General features: G+C 52.7%; 1 protein-coding gene across 1 annotated transcript in view; it reads left to right on the top strand.

The window, feature by feature from the left end:
• The first annotated feature begins 243 nt into the window (after positions 1–243).
• Positions 244–27163, top strand: part of ARK2C (arkadia (RNF111) C-terminal like ring finger ubiquitin ligase 2C) — a 102644-nt gene continuing 75724 nt past the window's right edge. The window contains exon 1 of the mRNA XM_060121519.1: positions 244–304. Within this exon, the coding sequence (XP_059977502.1) occupies positions 244–304 (61 nt within the window). The remainder of the gene's footprint in view (positions 305–27163) is intronic.

The following is a 27163-nucleotide window of genomic DNA, read 5'->3' as shown; positions in this document are numbered from 1 at the left end:
CCTTTGTGTGGCGGCAGCTGCGGCCCCAGCGCCTTTGAATGTCGAGAGGGGCCGGGAAGGGAGCCTTTCCATGGGCCATCTGTCTCCCCGCCAGCCGCCGCCCCACCGCCGCCCGCGCCCCGCGCTCCGCCTCCCGCCCCGGCGGCTCCCGCAGCCCCGCCGCCGCCCGCGCCCGCGCCCCGGAGCCGCGCCACAAAGGGCCCGCGCGCAGCCGCCGCCGCCGCCGCCGCGCGAGGAGCCAGGATGGTCCTGGTCCACGTCGGCTATTTCGTGCTTCCAGTGTTTGGCTCTGTGCGAAACAGAGGTATCGCTTTTTCCTTTCGGGGTCCGCTTCGGAGCGTGGATCGCCGCGGGCACCGGGGTGGGGGCGGGCGCCGAGGGCGGCGGAGGGCTCAGGGCACACCCGCGAGGACGCGGGGCGAGCGGTGGCTTCTCCCCTCTCCCTTTTGGGGGGACCCCCAGTGTGGAGGTGGCTGCCCTCGTGGGAGCTTTTGCAGTGAAGTTAGGATTTGGCGATTTGAGTCCATCCCTCCCTCCCTCCCCAGCCCCACTATTTATTCTTTGCGGCGGACGCGGTTCCCCCAAATCATAGCCCCTTCCCCCAATACCTAGCCCTGTGTGATCGAAGGACGGAGAGAGATACAGGACTGCGTGTGTGCGCGCGCGCGTGTGTTTGTGTGTGTAAGCGTACTTGGCTTCCTGTGATTTTTTTTTTTGAGGTGTGTGTGTGTTTCGTGTCATTTTTGTTTGTGTTTCTCCATCATTTGGTCGTTGATACCGATGGCTGGTTAGCTGGGACCTGGCATCTGCATCTCCCATCTGCCCTATGCCATGCCCCAGCCCCCGCATTCTCGTGGGCACTTGCACGATTTCCCGTCCCATCTCTTCCTCCCCTTTAACCCTTTTTGTGTATCGCCCTTGTGCTACTCCTCCCACCCCATGGTCTTTGTATGACAGTTGCATTTATGGGTTCAAGATGCTTGTGTGTGTGTGTGTGTGTGTGTGTGTGTATGCGAGTGTGTGCAAGTGTGTGCGCGCCTCGGAGAGTCAGACGTGCACTGCTGTGCACCCCTGGGCCGGGCCGAAGCGGGGTGCCGGCCCTTGGCTGTTGCGCTGTGTGTGAGGATGAGGTGGGACGCTGCCCCCAAGCCAGGCCTTTGCCCCGGGCAGGCGTTGACAAAGCAGCAGGCCGGCGCCGGCTTTGTTTTTAACTGTGATATATGGGGTGTGTTTGCACGGTCCCCTGCCCCACATCCCCTTTCCCTTACATTCTGCTACAACAATAGCTTGATTTTCCCCTCTTCTCCTCCCTTCACATTTCTTCCATTTTCTTTTAATCAGAAACTCCCACCTCCCAAAGCAAATCCGAGATGCATTAGATTCATTATTATTTTTTTTTCTTTTTGTACTCTGCCTCTGGACTCACATTTCTCTTCTTGGAAATGTTTCTGCTATCCTCTCCCACTCCACGTCTGCTTAAATCCCTGCTGGCTGCGGCCCTCCCCCACTCCCCCTCCCTCAAGCTCAGAATGATGTCTTCCCTTTGCGGCCCCGGCTGCTCCACCAAGTCAGAGTGGGGGGTGGCGTCGCAAGCCGGCGCTTTAGTGCGCCCCAGGGGCCCGACTGGGCAGGAGAATGAAAGCCCAGCCCTCCTTCTTTCAGCCCAGCTGTCCCCAGACCCAGCCTGTCCCCAGAACCTAAAAGGCAAGGTTGGCCCCCTTAGGCCTGTTTGAACCACAGTTTTTTCGTGTGATGATAGAATGATGACATTCTGCATTTATCAAATCTTTTTTTTTCTTCATTGTGTAGCTCAGTGAATGGTCAACTCGCTGCTGTGTGCGCTGTGACCCTTCTGCCTCCGCATTTAGCTGTATTGTGACACCCCTCTTAACCATCTCCTGTCTCCATCTGAGGAAGGCATTGCTATTTAAGCGGCAGTATCCCCTATCTCAGGCCAGCCTAGCAGTGGGGGGCGGTGGTGGAGTGGGTGTGTGAAGAATAGGAATGGGGGGGCTGGGTGAGATCTCCCTTGAAATGCCAACCCCTCCCCCAATACACAATTATATCTTATTACTTGGCATTTCCTCTTAAAACGGGTGTGGAACATTACACTAGGCAGAAATTCAAAAATGATTAAGAAGGATGTTGAGCCTGAAAGTATAATTATCCTGATTAAATCATTATCATCCTCATTAATACCACCAATCTCTAAATACCATTGCAGGATGCTGATTCCATGTTTTGAAATTCAAATTGCTCAGCTGCCTTTAAATTTTATTTTTAATACATGCCCCCCCCTCAAAAAAAAAAACACCCAAGAAAACAAATTCTGCCAGTCAGTCAAAGTTTACTTTCATGGCAAACACGCCCCTAGGAAATTCAAGGGCTGAGGGTTAATTGGGCTGTGAGTAAAATTTAGCACAATGCGATAAGAATTCATGACCTTCCGATAGAGGATACTAATGCTTAACTCAACAAGGTCCTAAACCACAATCTTCTTGTAAAACTATTAGATAGCTTGCCAGCTTAGATCTGTTCCTTTTAGTTTCCATTGTAGTAGTATAGGATGTAGGCCATTTCAGAATAGATGTAGAGAAATAACCATTTTTGTATCTCATCTTGTTTAGCCGAGTACATTGCACTGTAAATCCCTGTTAAGTGGATTCCTTTTGCCTTGGCTTGGAGGCTGTAGCACCCCATATCCCACTTACCTGGGTGGCCATCAGCTAGCTTCCTGGTAGCGCCCAGGCATAAGTGAAGAGATTACATTTAGTCAGAGGCAAAAAATAATAAATATAGATATGAAAAATTTTGATGACATGACAGTTGCTGCTACTCTGAAAATTTGGTGTAGCAAGGTCCTTGACTTAAGGGGGAGCCATAGCCATGGTGTCTTAATTGTTTAATTGTACAATGTCAAGAGCATCTTTGGACATGCGCCCTGGCCCTCAGAGCTACCCCTTTAACAGCCGGCTCCCTTCTGCTGCCTCGTTGGCCAGACCTGCTTGAAAACTGAAACAAAACAGCAGCAATAAAGAATAAGGCCCCTACTTCAAGGGCCCTTCCAAAATAAAGTCCCAAGTGGCCTCCCCAGATTGCCATTTGGCAATCTGAAAAGAAAGAGAAGAGAAAAAAGAAAAGAAAAGAAAAAGGATCCCCAGCAAAATGGTTTTCCATTAAACAGGGATAGCGTGTTCTGCTGTGCTGAATTACTTCCTGTTCTTATTTTGTGGGTAATTTTTTCTGTATCAAATATCCTTTCGGTTGTGTATCTTTTTCACCTTTTCTTGTACTAAAACTAAAGCATGATCTGTATTTTTTTCCATCCCCCAGTTGACAATGTACAGCGCTCGGGTAGAGATGTTACCCTGCTGAAACGCACTGTGCTCGTGTAGCCGGGCCATCTGCTCGTTGTACGCTGCTTTTGTTCTGTTGCCCTTCCGAAGCATGGTGGGCCCAGCCTTTTTTTTTTTTGTATCGTGTGCATGACGACATTGTTACACACAGAATCCACTAATACTAATATACAATCTCTCAATAAAGAACTAGTTTCCTATATTAACCTAGTGTGCTTTTTCTCTTGCTGTTTTCCCATTTATTGTTGTATCCTGCTGTAGATTTTCCCCCTTGCTTTTCTATCCCCACCCTCACCCACCCACCCACCACTCCCACCTCCCATTGTAAGATTTGAGTGAATGCCTTCTGGTTTTTTTTTTTTTTAACTTTTGTTTTGTTTTGTTTTGTTTTGTGGTACAGATATGGTGACTTTAATCTCATCTAGTCCATATCTTTCTACGGCAGATGTCTGGGGCAATGCGGGGGGTGGGTCAGTTGTCCTGTCACACCAAAATAGCTCTACTGCATAGAAGGAACGCCCATCTTTGGCTACCTGTGTACCCACCCAATAGCCTCCACATTTCATCTCAGTTTCCAAGTTACATGGGCACTCAGTTTATGATGCTGGTGAAGAGATGGGGCTGTAACACTTAGGTTGAGAAAAGGGATACTGTTCTTAACTAGCAATCTTGTAGCATTTCAGACTCGCCTGAAAAACCCATTTTCAGTTGTGTTTTAACTTTTCTTTTTACTGTTTTATTGATTTACTGTCCTTATAAGTCATGCTGGGGGTGACATGTTACATGCAGTTGAAGCCATGATCTGGAATTTTAAAGTACCCTCTTCTGTGTGCATATTTAAATTGTTGGGACCTGTGATGTAAGTTTTGCATTGAGATCCTGCATAAGGAAGATGTTTGAAACAGAAACCAACTCAGACCACTCCCACATTCATCCCAGGGCCAGCAGCCTGACCTGTTACTGTAGGAATAAGAGGGTCTGTGCCCTCTGCAGGCTGTGAGCCATTTAAAGCTGATTACAGCCTAGTTTCCTGACAGCTGCCTCATCTGTGGCGGTAGTGCCCCTCTTGAGAAAGAAAGCCAGATCTCTGCCATTGTCAGAGTGTGTTGGGGGGATCAGGAAGGAAGTCATGACCTTACCCCAAATTGAATTGGAAGAAGAGCCCTTAAAATATGTCTTTTTCCCATAATTATATTGGAGGAGCCAGTGGAGAGGTATTTTTTCCCCAGAGTGGAACCCAAATTCAAGCATTTGTCAATTACACCTCTTCAATTTCAGCCCAGAACAAGCCTTGACAGATGAGGCGTTTTAGTCACGGCGGACATTAGTTGATTAAAGAAATTCATGGTTCCTTCAAAGGGTCATCGTTCTGGAGCCGCTCTTCCTTGGACCAACGTGCTTCCTCCTCGCTCCTGTGGGCTGTCTCCCGGCCCGCCTCTGCCCCCTGCCAGCGTCCCTTTCCCGGGCAGGCGCACCCCTGCCTGACCACAGCGCTTCCTAGCCTTCTTTGTGGCTTGGTGCGGCTCTCCTCTCCCCCCATGGCTGCCCTTTCTGCTCTGGCCCTTTGTTCTCATGCTCTCTCCAGCCCAGAAGGGAAAGCTGAGCTGATTTACTGTGACACATGGACACACATGCAAGTTCCCAGCAGAGGCTCATGCTGTAGTTTTTATAAGAAGGGATATGCAGGTCTTCAAGGATTTTGTTTCTCCCTCTCCTTCTTCTCCTCTCCTTCTCATTTTATTTTGGTTTTCATGAAATGTTTAATTTTGTTCCTAGTTTGAGAAAGCAAAATAAACCATCTTCCAACCAACCTCAACGATAAGGAAAACTACCCCAACTCAGGTGATTGCCATCATTTCTGTCCTAGAGAGCAGTAGTTCATTAGATTGCTATTAAGCAACTCTAAGATTTTATTTTTTTAAGTGAATGTTATGTATGTTGGAATTATTTGGTCAATACGTTTTGAGGATGGTTTAGTAACCTAGTAATAACAAAGAAAGTTAGTGGGTTAATGGGAAGTCATGTTTTAGCAATTTATCAAATGCATACTATGTTTTCATCCAGATTGTCAGAGTAAACATATTTATCTGAAGGAACCTTTTCCTCTGACTGGATGATCCAGTCATTACAAAGCCATTGTACTTTATATCTACTCTCTCAGCCAACAGATGTGTACCTGTTTTAATAAAGTTTAACTCTAAAAGATTTTGGAAAAGCCTTCTGCTCCACAGATCCTACACTGAACTTTGTAACAAGATGGGACATAGTTCTTGTTTATGGCTTTTCCTTTTGAATAAGAGAACTTCTTTCCTGAAACTAGCATCAGATAAGGTCCACCTAATTGAGGAGCTTACTTGAATAATAGTTCTCATAAATCAGCAAATACTATTAATCACTCAGGGTTAGGGGAAAAGACCACCAAGAGTCTCCATGCCCTAATATACTGATGACAGGGACTGGCCCACCTCTCACCTCTCTTCCTTTCGTAGTTTGCTCACTTCCTGCCCTACCCACTATGTCCTTCCCAACCCACTATGTCCTTCCCATCTTTAAATGAGCAGCCTGCTGTGTCCATTGGAAACCTTAATGCTTTTCTGGGCTAGGGAAGCAACAGCTCTGTGCTGGGTCCAAGTGCAATGGGAAACCCCTTTCCTGGCCAGGAGACACAGGCCCTTGACTCCGACTCAGGGAGTGACTTTGGATGTCTCAGTCCTAGCTGACCACGGTTGCTCAAATGTGCAAGACACTTGTGCCTTGGTTTCTCTTTGAATCTAAATAGCTCTTTAAAAATTCCTGGCTTAACATAATATGAAAGTGAATTAGTTTTTATTAGTATGGTATGGTTTGGCCACAGATGAACCAATATATATTTCTAAGAGAATCAGAGGGGAAACTTACCTTAGAGAGGCTCAGATTTTCTGGATGATTTAAAAACTAAAAGCAAACATTCAGAACCCCACAGCCGAACCACTTGCAATGCCTGTATTTTCATGTATTCAGTCATTCATTCATTCACTGACTCACTTGTTTGTTCATTTAGTTAATGAGTGTTCATTGAATTTCTACCTGGGGCCAAGTGAAGCAGTGTAGGACCTGGGTGCCTGCCCTCCTGAGGCTTCTGCTGAGGCTGGAAGATGAATGCTTAGGAAACCAGATGCTGAGATGTTCTGTGCCACAGCACCCGAACGGATGGCAAGAACATCCTGGCTTGAGGTGGGAAGAGCTTGGAGCAGTCCAGTGGTTGAGTCCTACTCCAGTCTTGACTGGGAAGGGTGAACTTAGGCCACTGCTCTGAGCATCATCTAAACAATGACTATCATTATACCTACCTGATAGGGTGTGTGGTGTGCAGACTTTTCAAAGGCACCTGGCACAGAGCAGGTGCCTCGGGCATTCTAGGTGGCTGCCCCCATCCCCCACACCTGTAGGAATTTACTGGCCAAGGGATCAAATAAAGTCAGGGATGACTTGCTGAGGAAGTGGGGTTGAGATGTGCCTCAAAGGTTGGTATGTATACAGGAGGAAGAGAAGTGAGAGCTCCAGGTGGGGACCGAATGGAGTGAGACTTTGGCCAAGGTCAAGTGGCACTGCTGATTTGCCAAGAACAGAGAGTGCTTATGAGGAGGTGTGTGTGTGTGTGTGTGTGTGTGTGTGTGTCTGGGTGTGTCTCGGGGTATGTGTGCAGACCTGTTGCCTTGCACATCTTCGGGAGGCACTGGGACCATTGTCCTGTCTTTGAATGGTTCTCCTGAGAGCACAACTCCAGGGGATAAGCAGCATGAGGTTGGGAGAATAAGGGAGAAAAGGCTGGAAGATATTTTGAAGTCAGTTTCTGAAGACCTTTGGAAGCTCCGGCAGAGTTTGGACTTGCTCCTTTGGCCCCTGGGGGCTGTCTGGGGAGAGTGGTGCTTCAACAACTTCTTATTCTGGCAACTGATGACAGGGTGTGAGCCCAGGGGGCTGAGCCGTGGAGGAGGCCATGGTGGCCATCCAGGGCTGTTGGAAGCCCAAACCAGGGCTCCGGGGGAGGAGGGCTTGCAAGAGGGGCCTTCTCATAGGACGAGGTGAGCAGAACTGAGTCAATGGGGAGGGGCTCAGGGGCGGGAGGTCTGGAGGTGCCTGGGAAAATGTAAGACCCTGAAGACAAACAGGGAAGATGGGAGGAACAGTCAATTTGGGGGATAGGTTAGTTCAGCGTGCGGATAAATAGAATTTGAGGTGTAGAAAGTGGCAGAGGGAAGGGGACCACGAAAATGTCCTGGGATTTGAGACTTCTAGTACCCGGATGGAGTAGAAAATTAATTTTGACGATAAAAATGTATCATATTTACATGACACACCCTCAAAAAACTCTCCCTCCGTGCCTTGCTTGGCTATACAGATGCATCTTTAGTTATGCAGGTCACACTTTCAGCAGCCTCTCTGCCGACACGGACCCCCTCAGGGAGCTGTGCCCCCATATCTCAGTTTGAACAACTTTTATCAAACTTCACCCTTCTTGAGAAGAGAGAACCCCAAGGCCGGCTGGTGGCAGGATCACTGCCTCCACAGGTTTGCAGAAAAGGTCGGCCCTCCCCACATGAGGAGGATAGCAGAGTCGGGGAGAAGGATGGGGCAGGGGTTTGGCAGCTGGGGACGAGGGCAGGGCGTGAGAGGGGGGGCCCGGGCTCCGACTGCAGCATTCGTCCTCTCTGCAGAGAGTGGATTTTCCCTAACTCAAAGCTCTTTCTCTTCTGTTATCTTATTTCCTCCCCAACACTGCCTGGGAGGAGGTAATTGGGGGCCAGAGGAGGCAACTGAGGCCGATGGTGGGGAAAGTCCATCCCTGCCTGCCCCCAGCTAGGAAATGGCTGAGCCAGAAGTGGATGCCAGGTGACTAGCTGGCCGGCTGTGGTTCCCTGCACTGCCTCCATGGCCTGTACACTGTTAGGAACCCTCTTGAAACCAAGACAAGCATTGGAAAGGAATCCCTGCTTTTCCTCCATGTCTGGGGGCATCAATTTGTCCGCATCGGGAGAGGCCTCTGTCCAGCTCGCGGACAGCCATGCTGTGAGGCAGGTCAAGTCCCCAGCCTCGAGCTATCCTCCTGGAAGGGGAGGCTGAGAGCCAGGGAAGGTGCACAGTGGACCAGAGAGACCCCTGGGTAGGAAATGAGCAGAGGCTGGAACCCCATGGTGAGTCCTTCAGCCTGCAGACTGGCTCGGAGGAGGCCTGGCCGGCTTAACTGGGGGACACTCTGCTCTGATCGCCACCTAAATAACCAGGTGTCACCCTTTGAGGACTTTGGCTCCCAAGTCATGAGCACGTTTCCCAAGCTTCCTTAGGTCATTGTGATGCCTTCGCAGATTCTATGTTATATCATCAAGTAGTAGAATCACATTTTGGAAAGTTTAGAAAATAGACCAGAAGGAAAAAAATCTCTTAGGAGTCCACCTCTGTGATCACTTTAGTGAAAGGCCTTCCACATTTTTGTTCATACTCATATATGTCTTTTTTGTAGAGCTGTAAACAGTGATAGACACTTCTACGTTCTCCAGTTTTTCAAATTTAACATATCGAAAGCCTCTTCGTGTTTTGCTAAGCTGTTTTCACCAGCGTCACTTTGAATGGCTTCACCAGATTCCACTTGAATGGTGGCTCTGCATTCAGGCTTGGCGGTCTATGAGGCACCCAACGGCCGTGGGTCACGGGCCACTCCTGCTGGTCTACCTGTGACCTCCCGCGGGCTGCTGTTTGGCCACTAGAGGGTAGGGGGTTAGTGGAATCTGACAGCTTCCGGGCCTCTCTGCTCACCTTCAGCCCCTTCCATCAATGGGCCCAAAGAGGGGGAGGGAAGGGCAGGAAAGTGGGTGTGGGGAAGGAAGATTGGGATAAATCCTTCTGAGATCTGGGTTCTGGTCTTTGTTCTGCTACAAACCTCCACCGTGATCTTAAGCAAGTCAGCTTCCTTCATGGGGTCTCAGTTCCCCCATCGGTCAAATGGGGACGATGGGTCCATTGTTTCTGCCTTACAGGACTTGTCACGTGAAGTAATACACATGAAAAGAAGTAAGAAGCCAGCCAGAGACAACAGTAACAATAATGGCCCATTATTGAGGAGGTAGTGCTCAGACAGGCTGTGCAGGACGGTGGGCGCAGCCCTGCTTTGAGGCCGCCCTGCCAGTAACCCCCCTGCTCTGGGTCTGTACCTCCTATCTGCCAAAGGAGATAATTGCCCCTCATTGCCCCTTCCTGCTCTAGAAAACTGTGATTTCCTCTTGATGAGAATAACTTACATTTCCATTGTCTTTTGGCCTTTTCACTGGGCAGCAGCCATGCACTTTGGTGCTCAGTACATAGGCACCTGCCCTTCCACCGCCGCCCTCGGAGGGACGGGGGCGGGGGGGGGGCAGCAGTGACTCCTGGCGGCTCTGCCACGCGGTGAGCGCTCCCCCTGGGAGTCCTGAGCCTGGGGTCCCTCCTGCTTCCTGCTGCTGCTGCTCTGGTTTGGCCCCTGAGCAAGAACTTCCCTGGGGCATCATTGCTTCCTCTTGCCATCCTTTCCTTTAAACCTCCCCCTGAGGTATGCCACTTCAGGGCAGCAGGGAGTCGGCCCTCCAGGAAGTCACCCACGTGGAAGGGCTCAGCTGCTCCTCCTGGGAGGTGGGGATGCAGTGGGGTGGAGGAGAGGAAGTGGCGGCTGCTGACTCAGCAGCAGCCTGCGGGGTGGAGGGGGGGTGGAGGAGCTCTCTGAGGCTGGGAGGAAGTGAGGATTCAGCCAACACCTGTCTCAAGGAAGGGCAGGAAGCTTTGGAACAGCTGCTGCTCCTTCTGTGGGGCTGCGAGTGGGAGAGAAGGGGGTGGAGGCCCGCTCAAGGCTCCCCCTCCCCCCACAGCCTGTTTGCTCGGCCCCAGCGCTCCTCCCCGCATCTGCCAGGGCTTCCAGGCCACCCCCTCCCCATTGCTCACCATGCTGCCTGCCCCCAGCACCATCGTGCTGCCTCCTAGAACACTTACTCTGAGGGTGCTCATGGGTGAATGCGTCCAGCCGCCCAGGGCTGGGGGCACTGGGCTTCCCTAAGCCAAGGGGTGGCCCTTCCTGTGGGGCCCTCAGTCTCCCTGGCACTCCCTGGAAGGGCAGCTGGCCTGGGCAGGCCTACTGCTCCGCCAACACGGCCCTGCCGACCAGCGCTGCGGGGTCCAGTTCTGGGGATGGTGAGGCGGTGATGGGAAGACCTGGGTTCCCTCCTTCGAGGCTCCCTGCACTGCTGGTCAGCCCTGGCCCAGCAGCATGTGTGCCTCACTCGGTACTGGGGGAGGGGCCAGAAGAGGCAGCTGCACAGGGCGTTGGCCCTGGTTCAGCTGCTGGTGGCCAGAGCCCCTCGCGGACACCAGGGTGGGTAGGCCCAACCTTGGCTTCACCTTTGGTGGACTCATGTCCCTCGGGGCATAGGAGGGAGTCAGGCATGAAGAGGAGTTCAGTCAGCTGGTCCACAGGGAAGCTGGGCCTTGGAGGCGGCTCCTGCCTGACTGCTTTTGGGCGAGGAGAAACTGAGGCTCCCAGGCAGCGGTGCCAGGAAGCAGGCTGGCCACAGAGCCACGGCCGGAGTCGGAGCGGGAGGGGAAGGGCGGTAGTAGGAGGCCCTGAGAGGGAGCTTGGGCCCTTTGGCACCTGAGGAATGCAGCCTTCTCCCCACCGGGAGAAATGGGGCTGCAGGAGGCGCGAGGGGAAGAGAGGCCACGTGGGCGTAAAGAGTGCAACAGCCATCAGCCCCCACCTGAGCAGGTGAGCTGGGAGTGTGATGACGTAGGCCGAGGAGGAACCCAGACATGAATGTGGGACGGTGTTTGCCCAGCCCATCCCCATCCCATCCTGAAGGGTCCCCACCAGCCCAAGCTTCCCGTAGGAGAGAGGTGGAGGAAAGAAGGAGTGAGAAGGTTACAGTGTAGGAGGAGGAAGTTAGAGACGCACTGTCTCATCACTGAGCCTCACTTCTCAGCAGGAAGCACCCATCTCTTGGGTACTTACTAAGTCTGTGCCGGTGCCTGCCTTGTGTTCGCCTGGGTGGGTGGGCCTGGCCTGGCTTGCCCACCAGACTAGACGGGAGACTGGACAGGTGTGCAACAGACAAAGGGCAGAACCCTTGACTTGGGTCAAAAACAGGGCCTTGCCACACCACAGAATAAACACAGCGTGGCTTTCAGTTTTCTTACTAAATTTGGAAAAAAGGAGATTTTTATATTAAACTAAGCAAGGAACTCTTATGCCACCAGTTACAAATTTTGCATGGACTTTTGAGTGAAAACATAGGGCTTTAATGACATATTTCATTCACGCACTCCAGGGCAGTCCGTACCCCTATGACTGGGGGGCTGGGGTCGTTTCACACCCCTCTGACATTTGAGCCCTCCTGGGGAAGAGTGTGTGGGGTGCTCCTGGGTAATCCAAGGCTTTCTCTTTGCAGAAGTGGGAACCCAAGCCTGTCCAGAGGCTGGAGTAGCTAAGCCAGCTCCCAAGGGACCTGGTCAGGACTGCGACCGGGGCCGCTTGGCCCCGAGGGCCAGCGCTCTCCTCAGGTCTTGACTCTAGGCCAGCTGGAGGCGGCCCAAGCTCCAGTAACTCCAGCAGGATGGTCAAGGGGCATTTTGTGGGGGACAGGACTGGGCAAGGCTGAAGACAGCATGGGGTTTAACTGGGCAGAGGGAGAAGGGTGGCATTTCAACATGGTGGCCGATTCACATATATTCCTAGTCTGCAGAGCCAAGGCCAGGACTGGAAGCCACGGTCTGAGAGGAGAGGGCAGCAGACGAGAGAACCCCATGAACTGGCGTGGGAGGAGGGCCTTCCTGTGGGGGGCACTCAGCAGAGGGCTGTCCATGGTACTGTAAGGACTCTTTTTTTTTTTTTTTTTTACAGTGATAAAATATACATAGCATAAAATTTGCCATTTTACCCATTTTATAGTGTACACTTCAGTGACATTGAGTACATCCGTCATGTTGTGCCACCATTACCACTCTCTACTTCCAAAACTTTTTCATTACCCCCAGCAGAAACTCAGGGCCCCCTTGACCTTGAGGCCTGTTCCCAGGCAGGGCCAAGCTGTGCTTGCTGGGACCCCTCCAGGACGGTGGGGGAGATTAAGTGGTAGCAAGGAAAGCGCAGGTTTTGGCCCCAGGGAGGGTTCAGGCCTGGTCTTGCCACCTACTTTGGGTGACTTTGGACCTCTCTGAGCCTCAGTCTCTTCATCAGACAAAAATGGAGATAATTGCTATCAATACTAGTGTCATGGGGAGGTGAGGGTGAAAGAGAGTTATGATGCGTTTAAAGTACAAGCACACGAACCTCTGGGAAGTGCTTAGCAAAGATGGTCATTCTCAGCTCCTCACTCACCCCATCCCCTCTGAACACACATCCCTGTTTGTTTGGGCCTGGAACAGTCTAAGGGGTCCAAGGGGAGTGCAAAGGGAACAGACAAGAACTGGCATGTTTCAGCTTCACTGGGTAAGCAGTTACTGAGAATCTACTTTGGGCTGTGAGCAACCGAGGCACAGATAGCGTCTGGCCCACAGCCTAGCTGGGGAGACCCCCGAGCACCCCTGGAGTGGGGTGGAGAATGCAGACTGGGGTACACTGAGGGCCAGGCCGAGGGTCATGCTGGCTGGAAAGCGTGGCCCAGCCTGGAGCAGCTGGCCAGGATTGGTGCCCGGGATGGGAAGTCACTGAGGGCTGGTAAGTCAGGAGGGCCTCCTGGAGAAGACAGAACTGGAGCTGCCCCCCACGGAGGGAGTGATCTGCAGCTTGCTGACTGGGGGAGCTATCAGGTCTGCCTGCCCCCTGGCCCCTCTCCCACACAGGCCCAGATCCGATCCAAGAGGTGAATGTTCAGAGTCCTGTGGCTGTTACCTTGTCTGATTTTTCTTTTTCTTTTCTGGAGCATCGGGCCCTCTCATTTCATTGTCATCCCACCCCCGCTCATCCCCTTCTTCCCTGCTATCATCCCTCAGCCCCAGCCATTTCCCCTGTAATCCCCTGCCTCCTCCCACCCCTCTGCCTTGCTGGACTGCCTGAGTGCTCCCATGGGTCAACGTGCCACCCCCTGGGATGGCCACACAGAGTGGGATGCTGCCTGGGAGGAGCTGAGGGTTTGTGAACTCCTCTGAAGCGGGCAACCCTCTCAGGCACTGGTTCTTCTCCCTGCAAAATTGGGTACTATTCTTACCTGCCAGGCTGAGTGAGAGTCAAATGAGATGGTGGATAGAAAGCACCCACCATGACACCTGGCACAGAGCACGGGGCTACGCTTATTGTTATACATGGCTACCTGCTAGGTAGTTGCCACGTACGTGATCCCCTGACTGCTCCTAGGAGGCACTTTGAATTTGGTAAGGGGAAAAAAGCATAGGGGAAAAACTTCTCTGAGCCTCAGTGTTCCCATCTGTAAAATTGGGACAATCCTAGTAACCCCTGCAACAGGGTTATAATGAGGCTCAGATTTGATCTCGGATTTGTTCAGCTGACCACACAGATGTGTACCTTGTGTCGGCATTCGACCAGGTGCCCTGCCAGGTACTGGAGGCATGAGGATAATAACAACAACATGAGCACCAGCAAATGCTCACATAGCACTTGCTCTGTGCCAGGCGCTGTCCTGAGCACTTTAACTGCCCTAGGGGTATCGTCCCATGGGAAACAGACACTTGAACAATCAAGAAAGTATGGTTCAAGGTACATGCTGTGTGATCTCTCAGGAGAAGCTCAGGCTGAGCTGAGTCTTAAAAGATGCGTGGGGCTGACCAGGAGGAAAGGCGGGGGCAGGGTGTTGCAGGCAGAGGGGCTGCAGGGCACAGGGACTGCCAGGCGTAGGGCGGGTTGAGGAGCAGAGTACTGCAGAGGGGCCGTGGGAGGAGGCTAATGTCCTGTGGGGCAGCTGGGCCCTTGTCACTCCTAACTGTCAGCATATCAGTGTTGCCTGCTAATCAGCGTTGCTGGTGGCTGATTGGCCTTTGTCAAGAATGAAGTGCACACAGTCTACGCGGAGCTCTGGTATGTCCGGTATGAAATAAGGGCTGAGGGTGAGACCTGGGCGATGCCTTTGAAGGTCTAGAAAACAAGCTGGAATCCTGACAGACCCCCAGAATAATAATAATGGGGCATTAATAATAATAATAATAATGTTATCATGTTCTACTGCTGAGATGGAGCAGTTCAGAGGAGGGGAAGGGGAGGGTAATGTGGTATCTGGGAGACCTGGAAAATGTGGGGATTGAGCTGACCCTTGAAGCAGGGGTCTGGGGCAGCATTTCCCAACACACTGCCCAACCAAATGCTGGGACCCCTTGAGCTGTTAAAAGCTGTTTGTGCAAAAGGATTATGTGTTCCAACAATTTGAAAAAATGCTACACACTATACCCCTGTCTTATGTCTATTAGCTTATTAAAGGTTCTGATAAGTCCTGTAATAAAGAAACCCCTTTTGGTTCTGCTTCAGTAGGATTTACCCAAACTACCTGAACACAGAACTCTGTGTGTGTGTGTGTGTGTGTGTGTGTGTGTGTGTGTGTGTGTGTGTGTGAGACTCCTAGAAATATGTCTTGAACATGGAGCACAGTTTGGCAAATGCCGGCCTGGGAGCCAGGTCATCTAGCTCAAGACTGGCTAAAAAGCAACTCCTCATACTGAGGGGAAATGGAGACTGAGAAAAAGGCTGCAAAAGATGGCTCATCAGTAGGTGACTGCTTGTCTCAAAGCACCCACCCCCTCCAGTGCAGTCTTCCTCCCAGGAGTGCCATCCTTGCCTACTCGAGAGGATTCTCTAAGATCAGAAGGTCGGTGGGGAGCCGGTCACTCACTCCCAGTGCCACCCTTGCAGGCTAGCCGGGGAAGCTCTGCCAGCAGCCGGGGAGCCGAGGTGGCCCTGGAGGGAGCTCCTGGCCACTGGAGGGACTTGTACCCCACTCTGCTCAGGACTTCCTCCCACCTTCTTATATTTATGATCTTGCCCAGGTTCCTCGGGTTGGGCTTTCTCCCCACCCACCTGTGAGCCCCTGTTCCCCTGAACCCACAGCTGCGTCTGACACACTGCACACGACCCGTCTAGCACGTGACGTGCACATAATAGTGCACCTGGATGCTCAGCCTGACACATGCCCATCTGTACACAGTCCCCGAGTCATACACATTTACACACTCGCACACAGGCCACACACCTGCGTGACGTCAGCAGTCCACTCATCGACACTCATAAATATCTGTACGCACAGAACATTACACAGTCACATGCACAGGTGACAATAGATGCACACAGCCTCTTGCTACTCACACATGTGAGTATACACAGCGACACCGTGATACCCACGCACGTTATCTCTAGAGATACAACTTAAATGTCCGCTTCCCCTTCTTTCCACCGACATGTCTCCTGAACCCCATGAGGTGGACACCATCACTGGATTCACACAATTAATATTCCAACAAGCCTTGAGCCAGGATGACGCCACCAGGCTTGCGCATGGCCACGTGCCCCAGCAGAGCCTGTGGCCCCCAGTTGTCACCGTCTTCAGGGCTCCACTGTCTCCATGAGCCCTTGTTGCAGCCTGGGAGGCGCAGTGGCCTGTGTGGGCTACTGAGGGGGGCACCCTTTATTTGCCGTGGTCTCTGCTATAGCTGCCTGGTGATGGATGGGACAAACATCGCCCAGCTCCTTTGGGAGGCTATGTGGCCTGGGGGGCTTTGTGGAGGAGGTGGGCCTAGAGCTGGTGTTGAAGGCTGAGGTCCCTGTCAGTACGAGGTGAGAAAGCGGGGGGCACCCAGGTGGAAGGCCACGAGAGGGGAGCGGGGAGGGCTGAGCACGGCTGGTGGCCCCTCAACCCTGAGAACCCTGGCAGCGGTTATGAGGACAGTTTGGGCAGAGGTGGAAGAAGAAGCAGTGGGGCCAGGAAGCAGCCAGCAGCCCTGCTCGGCTGGGGTTTCCACCCGCCACGCTGGGTGCTGGTCCTGACACCTGGGAGACTCCTCAGCTGGTGCTCAGCCTCTGCGCGTGTGGCTGGGGGAATTAAACAGACGGTGCGGTGTGAACGGCGCTGCCCTCTTTTATAAAGTGCCCTAACAAGCTGGCGAGCCGGGCACACTCGGTCTTATTTACGGCTGCAGTTATTTCTCTGACATTGAGATTAATTTGACGACAGCTGATTATAAGCTCTTCTATCATCAGATGGGCCCACTACCTGGGAGGAGAGGAGGGCTGAATTCAATTTGTGAATAGTGTGCTGGGTTCTCCTGTTCCTGGAGTGTGTGCGGGAGTCTCAGCCATAAATCACGGAAGGCACCAGCAGCACTGAGCCCAGAGGCCCGGGAGCTGCCCGATCCGGCCACGTGCTGGAGACGGATGTCCCGGCAGGTGGGCGGGTCTGTAGACGCATGGAGCCTGGCGGGATGCACGCCATCCGTGCTGCGAGAGATCTGGGGCATCACCTGGCCAAGGAGCCTTCAAACCCTAGAGTCTACACCAAGTAAGAATCACCTGGAACTTTGTTAAAACACGGATTTTTCCAGCCCTACAGAGTCACCACCTCTGGGGGGCGGGGCTTTTGACTTCCCCAAGTCTGGCGTTTTCTCGGAGGAGACCTGCCTGGTACAGTCCTGCCTTGGGAGGCCTTGGTCTGTGGACAGGCTAAGTGGCCCCTCCAGTTTCCCCCTGCTCCAGGCGTGGCTTCCCTTCCGTGGGTGTCTGAAGAGAAAGACACAGGAGAAGGGCTGGCAAAAAATAGGCCCTGAGTGGAAAGCTAAGACGTTGGGTCTTGAGCAGAATGGTAAAATCGGCAAAGGCTGTCTCCTTCCTCCCATGGAGCCCCCAGCACTGTCATGCCTCAGCTGTGAGCCCCTCCTGCCGGGCAGGAGAGAAGCATCAGCTCATGAACGTCATGCTGGGGCTTACAGGCACCACCTCTCTGTCTCCTTATGTTGATCTTTGGGTTACCTTTTATTAAACCCCATTGAGAGATGAGAAAACCGAGGCAAGTTAAGAGGTGGTTTTAAATTTCATGGCCTAGAAACTGAGGCTGGGGTTTCAGTGCAGCTGGGATACCTGGTCCCTTCTATGACCCAAGGCGGTATTCCTACCCCGGGGGCAGGGCTGCACACACCAGACTTTGCATCCCTCGGCAGACAGTGAGTCTACGGGGTGTGTGGGGACAGGGTCCATGAGAACTCGAGGGGTTAAAGAGGTGCCCCCGCTCCTGAGCAGTCTTCCTCCCTGATGGGGGCTACATTCCTTGGGGCCCCTGGGCCCAATGCAACAGATCTTTCTCCACTCGTGGCCTGGCAGACCCTGTCACTGCAGGTCGGTGGGGGACATGGTTGTGGGGCAGGAGGGCCTGACTCACACACATGGCCCCTGACTGGCCTTGATGGAAGTGAGTGACCCATGGGCAGCGACCTTGCCCCTTGCCTTTCCTTGCATTTCCTCGGCCTGTGCCAGGAGGCCAGCCTATGTCCTCTGCCTCCCAGGCCCTGGCCTTTCCTTCCCACCACTGACTCTCCTCTTGGCAGCCTTTGCAGGGCTCTGCTAGGCACTTTTGAGAATCCTTCAGGCCAAGCATCCCTGGTTCCTCCAGAGCCTTTGGTTCCATCCAGATGCTGACTTTGACAAACTCCAGCTGGTCAAAGTCCATAAAATGAGAAGGAAGCCAGTATGGACTCCATCAGATGCCTTCCCTTCGTTGAAAAATCTGCTTCCATTAACGTAGCCTAAGTTTGCATCAGATGTTTTGAGTACATGTCACCCTATTATTGAGCTTAATTCATGCAGACCTGAACTCTTGCATCTGATAACACCTGTTTGGAGACACTTATGTCTTCACCTAGTGGAGTCGGTTTATTGGGTAGGGTTTAGTTTGGCTCTGGTGCCAGAGACTCAAAATAAAGGTGGCTTAAAGGGGATACCAACTATCTCAGCCTGGAGTTAGTGGTCCTGGGCAGGTGCTGATGTCAGGGACGCAGGCATCTCTTTTCTTCTTGCTCCACCCTCCCTGGGGTATGGCCCTTTTCTGCGTGTCCAGGACAGTTCACCCCATGTCCACTTTCTAAGCAGCAGGATGGAGGAAGAAGAGAAAGGGCAGGAAGAGCATGATATATTGCTGCCTGGCACCTCCACTTGTATCCCATTGGCCAGAACTTGGTCTCATGACCACACATGGCTGCAAAGGAGGCTGGGAAATGTAGTTTTTATTCTGGAAGTCCATGTGCCCAGCCAAATTTGAGGGTTCTATTACCATAGAAGGAGAAAACAGATATTGGGAGACAGCTCATCACCTCTGCCTCAGTTGGTTCTTAGTACCCACAGGTGAAGCCTTACATTGATCCTATTTAAAGACTGTCCTATGAGAGAAACTTATGGTCTCACAAGCAAACTCCTTGCCTATGGAAATTAAAAAGAGACTGTCTGTGTCCACTCCTCTCGGTTTAGTGTTGTGGTGGATGGGGCTAACATGCCCGCCATGGCTTCACCTAACAGGCAAGGACCAGACACCAAGGCAGGAAGTGAGAAGCCACTGTCCAGGTTGGTGTCAAACCACTGACCTGTGTTGATAGGATGTGCTCATTCATTTATTTACAAATTCTCCTCATTGTCCTGGTGACTAGGTTGCATTTTCCATCTTGTCCACAAGAATACAGTAGAATGTGTGAGCTAAGAAGGAGATCATAACTGTGAGTGCCCAGCCAGGGTGTGTACAGACCCTCAACAGAAGCTGTGTGTCCTCAGGCAAGGTATGTAACCTCTTGGAACTTTGTTTTCTCATCTGAGAAATGGGGATGTAATCATGACCCGCCCCTTGTTGTGGGCGAGATTCAGCAAGAGTCCACAGGCAGCACCGGTGCAATGTCTGGAGCAGGAATGGAAGCTGCCACAGCAGCGGGGTGGCCTGGGGGTCAAGAGCATAGGCTCCAGGTCAGGCTGCCAGGAGCGAGTGAGGCTTAGTACTCTCCGGAGAGGTTGTTTTTGTGAGGATTATGTGGGGTACGGACAGCGTTAGCACAGCACCTGGCAAGGGGTGGGCACTCCGTGAATGCTAGTTTGCTCCCTGCCCTCTTCCCTGCTGCCATGGGCAAGGGGTGTCACCCCATCCCTCCCCAGATGGTGGGTGGAGGTAGGGGGAGGACTCTGAGAATCAGAGCAGAAGTGACCGGCCAAGGAGACACGAGCTGCTGGCAGGCAGAGACCCAGGACTCTGGCCCCTCAGGCCAGGGTGGTGCCTACCGCCCCAGGCTCCTACCTCAGGTCCTCCGTGAGGGAGGGTGAGGGAAAGGAGGTTTGCTCTCCAGAGGCAGCAACCAGACATGGATATCCCATGTTGAGGGCCCACAGACCTGGGGGCTTGGCTGGACCCTGTCCACCAAGACCCAGCTCTCAGGGTGTTTACTGGAAGCCTGGAAAGGCAGGGCTGGAAGGGACCCCAGAGATATCCACCCCTTTCAACCAGCCCCATTTTGCAAAAACAGATACCCAGAGAGAGGAGGGTACGTGGCCAAGGGCACTCAGCCAGGGTGGAGACCCATGCCCCACCCCCCACCCCCCACTCCTGGACCAGGAGGGCAGGGGCCGCAAAGCTCCATGTTTCCCACTTTCTTTCTCTTCTCTTCCTTCTGCTCCCAGTTATGAATCATGTCATTTCTTCCCAGTGCAGTCCTCCTGTCCAGTCTGTGGGAGGCCAGGGAGGCTCAGGCGTGTTAGCAGAGGCACCTTCAGGGACCAGGGACGACCTCTTAAGGGAGCAGCTGCGATGTGGAGGGAGCTTCGCAGGGTCATGTCATTTCTTCCCAGTGCAGTCCTCCTGTCCAGTCTGTGGGAGGCCAGGGAGGCTCAGGCGTGTTAGCAGAGGCACCTTCAGGGACCAGGGACGACCTCTTAAGGGAGCAGCTGCGATGTGGAGGGAGCTTCGCAGGGTCAGGGATGGGGCTTGGGCTCTGATGTCAGTCCCGAGGCTCACTGGTGCGTGCTGAAGGTGAGAGTGGGCAAATGGGACCCGCTCCCAAGGTTAGGGTGGAGATTAACCCACATAAGTTTGTAAACCATGCGGGGCCATTCAGATGCGAGGTTCTGTTCACTCAGGCTGAAAAGATGAGGTTCTCATACACAAAGCACAGGACAGGAAGGGCTGATGAGGGAGTGTAGGTGTCCAAATCCAACAGTGCTATTGACAATACAGGGTCTACTTATATCTTAGAGGCCAAACAGGAGAAACCTTTACAAGCATCTCAATAATTGGTTACGATATTTCCAGGGCGTTTGCCTGACGCTTCAGGGTTTCACAGAACACACCACTACAATCAGTCAGTAAGCTCTAATGTGCATTTGTACATTTCCCGTCTCTGAAATTGGGATGTGATTTTTCTAGATACCCGTGCGACCCAGTTTAATTACCTTTTAAAAATCTTTTGGGGGTTCATAGAGTGATGGTGCACTGTGCAATTGATGGCCTCTTAGAATTGAAATTTAGCATTCTTTTTAATGCTTCCCATTCACAAAGCTTTGGGGGCCACAGCTAAGTCTGTAAAACCCTCAAAGGCAAACTTCAGTGCCAAGTTTGTGATTCATGAGATCTCGGTTTCTTTCTCACCACAGACATCCCCCTTTATCTTGTTTTTAACATTTCACGACCCGTCACATCCAAGGACTCAGGAGGATAAACACATCCCGGAGGACCAGAAAGCAGCGAATCTGGAGATAGGAATCCTGGGACCTCTCTGAGCTTTGTTAAGCTCTCTGGGGGCCTTGGGCTCCTTGCTTGTCCAAAGGGAAGAGCATCCTTTCTGCTTCACTCTTCAGGGGCTGGTGAGGGCCTCAGGGAAACTTGCTGTCTAAAAAGCTTTGCAAAGGACACACGTGCCCTAGAGTTAATATTCTAGAAAAAATGTTAACTTCCTTAACCTTCCCTCTCTCCCCAAACCAGCTGTCCAAGCCCTCTTCCTGTGCCTATCCGAGGACAACCAATCTTTTTTTTTTTTTTGCGGTACGCGGGCCTCTCACTGTTGTGGCCTCTCCCGTTGCGGAGCACAGGCTCCGGACGCGCAGGCTCAGCGGCCATGGCTCACGGGCCCAGCCGCTCCACGGCATGTGGGATCTTCCCGGACCGGGGCACGAACCCGTGTCCCCTGCATCGGCAGGCGGACTCTCAACCACTGCGCCACCAGGGAAGCCCTACCACCAATCTTCTAGACACACAGGTGACCCTTCTGGAATGCTGACCCCTCCTCCTCCCACTCCAGCGGCTGCAGTCTCCCAGTACCCCGAGATGTCCCCTCCTAGGGCCTCTGCCGCCCTTGCATTCGGTGCCTGCCTGGGCTCCCCCCTCCCTCTCTCCTCCCCGCCCCCACCCTGTGTACTCAGCTGCCCCCTCAAGACCTTCCCTAAGCCCAGCTTTGTACACATGATCCAAAGCCTTGCGTGGCCCCACTCTTCCTGCAGGACCCCTGTACCTAAATGCCCAGTACCGCCCCACCGCATGGGGGTCTCTGACTGCCATGGATAAGGACGTGACGAGGGTGACACAGGAGGACCTCTGTGTTGGTGGAGGCGTGGCCAGGTGATGGTGGCTGCTGAGTCAAGGGCACGGGCTGGTCCTTGGCAGCATTTCCATGGCCCTTGGCTCTAGGCCAGGATGAGGTTGGCTCAATGCAGGTCCAAATCTTTACCATTCCTCTCTCATTCTCTCCTTTATCTATTACCTAAATATTTATTAAGCCCCTACTCTGTGCCAGGAACTGTTGAGCCAGGATTCAGACCCAGGCAGGGGACCCCAGAATCTGTGCCGAAGTTGAAAAAAATTGCATTATCTTCCTTCCTTTCATTTGTTTGTTTATTCATTCACTCATCCCACAAATGTTGATTGAATGGCCCACCCTGTTCCAGGTATGTTCCAGGCACTGAGGACACAACAGTGAACAAGACAGTCAGGACCCCTCCTCTGGATTTAGGGAGCTTACATTCTTGTGGGGGACGACAGCAGACAGCAAATACATAAGCAGGTAAACAGACAGCATGTAGGAGGTGACAGGGGCTAGGGTGCAAAATAGCACAGGGTAAGGGGGCCAGTAATGCTGGGGCGGGGGTGGGGGAGAGACAGGAGGTGCTCACTTTATGTCCACACTCAGGAAGAACCCTGTTGTCAGTGCCATGCTTACCAGAGCCCGAAACTCGAGGGCAGTGAGAGAGGGAACCCAGAGGATGTAATGGGGTGAATCTTGCCTCCCTTGTTGTGGGTGGGGCTGGCTGCTTCCTGCCTCCTGATCAGGACAGGGTGCCCACACTGCTGGTACCTGCTCTGTACCAGGCACCCTAGCAGCACAGTCCTCACACCTGGGAGGTAGAGACTGTCATTACCCCCATTTTACAGATGGGGAAGCTGAGGCAAAGAGAGGTCACCCAAGGTAACACAGCTGGTAGGGGTGGAGCCAGGATTCAGACCCAGGCAGGGGACCCCAGAGTCTGAGCTATGACTACTCTGCTACACTGACCTCTGTATGTCTGCGTTCCACCCCTGGGCCCAGTGGTTCTCTGAGCTCTGGGGCCAGATGGCTGCCTCCCCCACCCTCATCCCTCGGCAGGGGTGCTGACTGGTGGGTGTGGCACCCGGCATGGTGTTCCAAACCCTTCTCAGTGCACGTCTTGCTGTGGCTCTACACACGAGGAAACTGAGGCCCAGAGAGGGGAACTGACTTGATCAAACCATATACTAAAGGATAATGACCAAAGAGGTTCAAGGACTCTCCTCTCCCGCGTTCTCCTCCCTTTGTCTGATATCTTTGCCCGGAAGCTTCAGGGCTCGTGGCAGGGCCATGGCTGGGGGTGGAAGGAGGTGGAAGCATGGTGGGTCTGTCCATATTCTGGGGACCATCTCTGAGGACAGGTGTGTGCGTGGATGTGCATGCACGTGTCTTTGTGTGCATGTGTGGGCACATGTGTGTATCGGTGCGTGCACATTCTGTGTATGAAGGTGTGTGCACGTGCGTGCACATGTGTGTATATTCAGATTCCACCAAGGGCTCCCATGAATCAAATCCGAGACACGGGAAGCTGAGGGTTGAGAGGGCACCCGGGGCCTCAGCAGCCCCTTCCAGGGCTCTGCCACACCCCAGGCATTGCCACACTCAATGGCATTGCCATCTGCTCTTCTCACTGTGTCAGCTCTCCGCCCCCTGACTCCCTGCCTCTGTTCTACACCTAGGTCACATCCAGTCATGGTGCAGGTGTCCGAGGTTTTACACTCAGGGAAAACTGAGACCCCCAGAGATTAGAGGGTTCCTTCAGAGTCAGATGGAGCCCGTTGGAAAGGCAACATTCTTTGCCTTTGAGCTGCAGCGTTGACTCTGAGTAGCTCTCTTATCTGTCATCAGGGTTACCTGGGGAGCTTGCAAGGATCCATATTCCCAGACCGCAAGGCAGAGCTAACTTTCTGAAATAGGAATCTACATCTATAAAAATACGGATTTGTGAATTTTAAATACAAGCTAAATACAAGCTGCTGGTTTTGCCATTAAAGAGGAAAGACGCGGGGCTTCCCTGGTGGTGCAGTGGTTGAGAGTCCGCCTGCCGATGCAGGGGACGCGGGTTCGTGCCCCTGTCTGGGAAGATCCCACATGCCGCGGAGCGGCTGGGCCCGTGAGCCATGGCTGCTGAGCCTGCGCGTCCGGAGCCCGTGCTCCGCAACGGGAGAGGCCACAACAGTGAGAGGCCCGCGTACCGCAAAAAAAAAAAAAAAAAAAAAAAAAGAGGAAAGATGCGCATGTGCGGAAAGTGTAAGCAGCATGGAAGACTCATCGCTGAACACCCTCTCTCCGACCTCGCCTTTGCCCCCAGGCCCCTCCCCAGAGGCAATGACTGTAATGCTCACCTTTGATATAGTAGCAAGCGCTGCACTAGACGTCACACACGCACATGTGTATTGTGTTGAACAGAACCCGTATGTCTCTGCCTTCATGCAGCTTTATGGTCTAGTGGAGGCGACTGGGAATAAACAAATGACCCACAAATACATGCGTAATCATGAAGTGTGACAAGGACCAGGCATGATCAGAATGGGGTGTTGGGGGCAGAATAGCAGGAACAACCTCATTTTGGTGGGTTGTGCTGGAGGAGGTGGTGGGATGGAATGAGGCTTCCCGATCTCCTGTCCAGAATCTCAGCTGATTCTGAAGGATCCCTCGGTGGGGCTGGCCAGGGCGGGGCCGGGGGAGGCGGGGAGGCTCTCAGGACCCTCCCCACTCACTTCTCACTCGATGTCTGGGGTACAGAGAGGAGCAAGACCCCTCCCGACATTTGGGAGTCACCATCCAGTTAGGGAGACAGGACATCACCCATGATAAGGATTGTACTGGTTTCCTAAGGCGGTCGTGACACATAAGTGGGGGGCTTGAAACAATAGAGATTTATTGCCTCACAGTTCTGGAGGCTGAGAGACTGAAATCAAGGTGTTGGCAGGGCTGTGCTTCCTCTGAAGGCTCTGGGGAAGGATCTTTCCTTTCCAGCTTCCGGTGGTTGCTTGCAATCCTTGCCTTGCAGACCCATCACTCTAATCTCTGCCTGTGTCATCACGTGGTGCTCTTCCTGTGTGTCTCTCTGTCTCCACGTGGCCTTTTTATAAGGACATCAGTCATTGGATTAGGACCCACACTAATCCAGGATGACCTCATCTTAACTGGGTCACATCTGCAAAGACCATATTTCCAAATAAGGTGCAGGGGGTTGGGACTTCAACCTATTTTTTTGCGGGACACAACTCAATCCACAACAAGGATGAGACACGTAGGCCCAGGGAGCGGGACAGCCTATGAGGGCTGCAAGGATTCAGGGAAGGTCTCCAGGGTTTGAGGGTCCAGGTACATGGGGAGGAGGACTGAGAATGAGCAAGTGAATGGGTAAAAGACTGCAGAGGCAGGAACGCACAAAGCACACACAGCCATAGGGAAGAGGCTCCCAGGATCTGCTCAGAGCTGCCTTCTAGAACTGTGAGTTCGGTAAAATGAGGCTTCAGCGCATCCTAAAGGGAACCCATTTGTTTCTCCCCTACAGGAAGTGATGGGGGCCCTGGGTGTTCTCAGCCTTCGTCTGTGACCTTCCTTCCCCCTGGCTCTGGCTTTCAGGTGTGGTGGCTGCAGAAAGAGGAGTGACTGCCACCTGGTCTCCTGGGATGAGCTAACACATGTCCGCAAAGCTCATAGCCTCTGGCTCTTGATGACATGCTCCAAACACCCAAGACTGTCCATTCCTCCTATTCTTATGCCCACACCAACCAGCTTCTTTTTCCATCCCTTTTCTTTTTTTAAAAAAATTAATTTTATTTATTTATTTTTGGCTGCATTGGGTCTTCGTTGCTGTGTGCGGGCTTTCTCTAGTTGCGGCGAGCGGGGGTTACTCTTTGTTGCAGTGTGTGGGCTTCTCATTGCGGTGGCTTCTCTTGCTGCGGAGCACAGGCTCTAGGCGCGCAGGCTTCAGTAGCTGTGGCACACAGGCTCAGTAGTTGTGGCACACGGGCTTAGTTGCTTCATGGCATGTGGGATCTTCCCAGACCAGGGATCGAACCCGTGTCCCCTGCTTTGGCAGGTGGATTCTTAGCCACTGCGCCATGAGGGAAGTCCTCCATCCCTTTTATTCTCACACTGAGGGAGAAACCTGTGTGTGAGATGACCCCCACCCTGTTGTCATTGTATCCCCAGTGTCTAGAGAGGGTCTGCTCGGAGCACATATGCAAAGAGATATTCTTTGACTTAAAGAAAAGCCACAATGAGATGAGAGCATCCTGATAGTCACATGCTTAGATCTTGTCCCTGCAGAGACCCAGCTCCCCCAGCCCTTCACACACACTGCTGTGTCAGGAGGACTGCACCCAGGTCCTACCACTGCCACTGAGCTGAGCTGATGCTTGGGAGAGGCACCTCCCCTTCCTGGGCCTCAGTAACCCTCCTTGTAGTATGGAGGTGGTAGTACCCACTTCGCAGGGCTTACATGTGAATAGCTGTCACGAAGCTAGAATTGAGCAAATTATTTCAGCCCGACCATCTGCACTCCTGCTTTGTAACCTGAGCCCTACGCCAGGCTGGGTAATGCAGGGTGGACCAGGCAGGCTGCACCCTGCCTGAGGAGGGGATGGATCATGTGTAAGGAGTTCACAAAATGAGAAACACTACAAGGGGGTGTGGTGCAGGGAGCTCTGAGAAGGCATGGCTAGGATTTCACTTGGCTCCAGGGTCAGTGGAGTCCTCCTGAGGAGGTGGCCTATGAAGAGGAGTTAGCCAGGCAGAGAGTGGGAGAAGAATTCTCAGCAGAGGGAATAGCGTCTTGGAAGCCAGAGCTCACGGCCTGTCCTAGAAATAGAGAGCAATCTGGTGTGGTTGGAACAAAGAGAGCAAAGGGTATGTGAGAACTGAGGCCAGAGAGACCAGATGGACTCCAGTGGAAGGGCCATTGTATTAGTTAGCATTCTATTTGGTTTAGTATATACAGTTTATTTCTCTCACTTGTCTAGAGGAAGTCTGGCAGGAATAATCCAGGGCTGGTGTGGTGCCCCATAGTGTCAGGGACCCAGGTTCTTACTAATTGCTCTGCCATTCTTGACTTCCATTCCCAAAGTCACTCATAGCCCAAGACAGCTGCTAAAGCTCCAGCCTTTGTGTCTGCATTCCAGCAAATACTAAGGAGGAAGGGATGGGGATGCTTCCTCAAATTAAGACACTTCCTAGAAGTTGCACACACCATTTCCATTTAAATCCTATTGGACAGATTTTAGTCACGTAGTCACACTTAGCCTCAAGGGAAACTGGGGAAGTGTCTT

This window comes from Lagenorhynchus albirostris, chromosome 14 (assembly GCF_949774975.1).
Source record: "Lagenorhynchus albirostris chromosome 14, mLagAlb1.1, whole genome shotgun sequence".
NCBI classification, from domain to species: Eukaryota; Metazoa; Chordata; class Mammalia; order Artiodactyla; family Delphinidae; genus Lagenorhynchus; species Lagenorhynchus albirostris.
The sequence above is the reverse complement of the archived record's forward strand: the minus strand, read 5'-3'. Positions and strand labels throughout refer to the sequence as shown.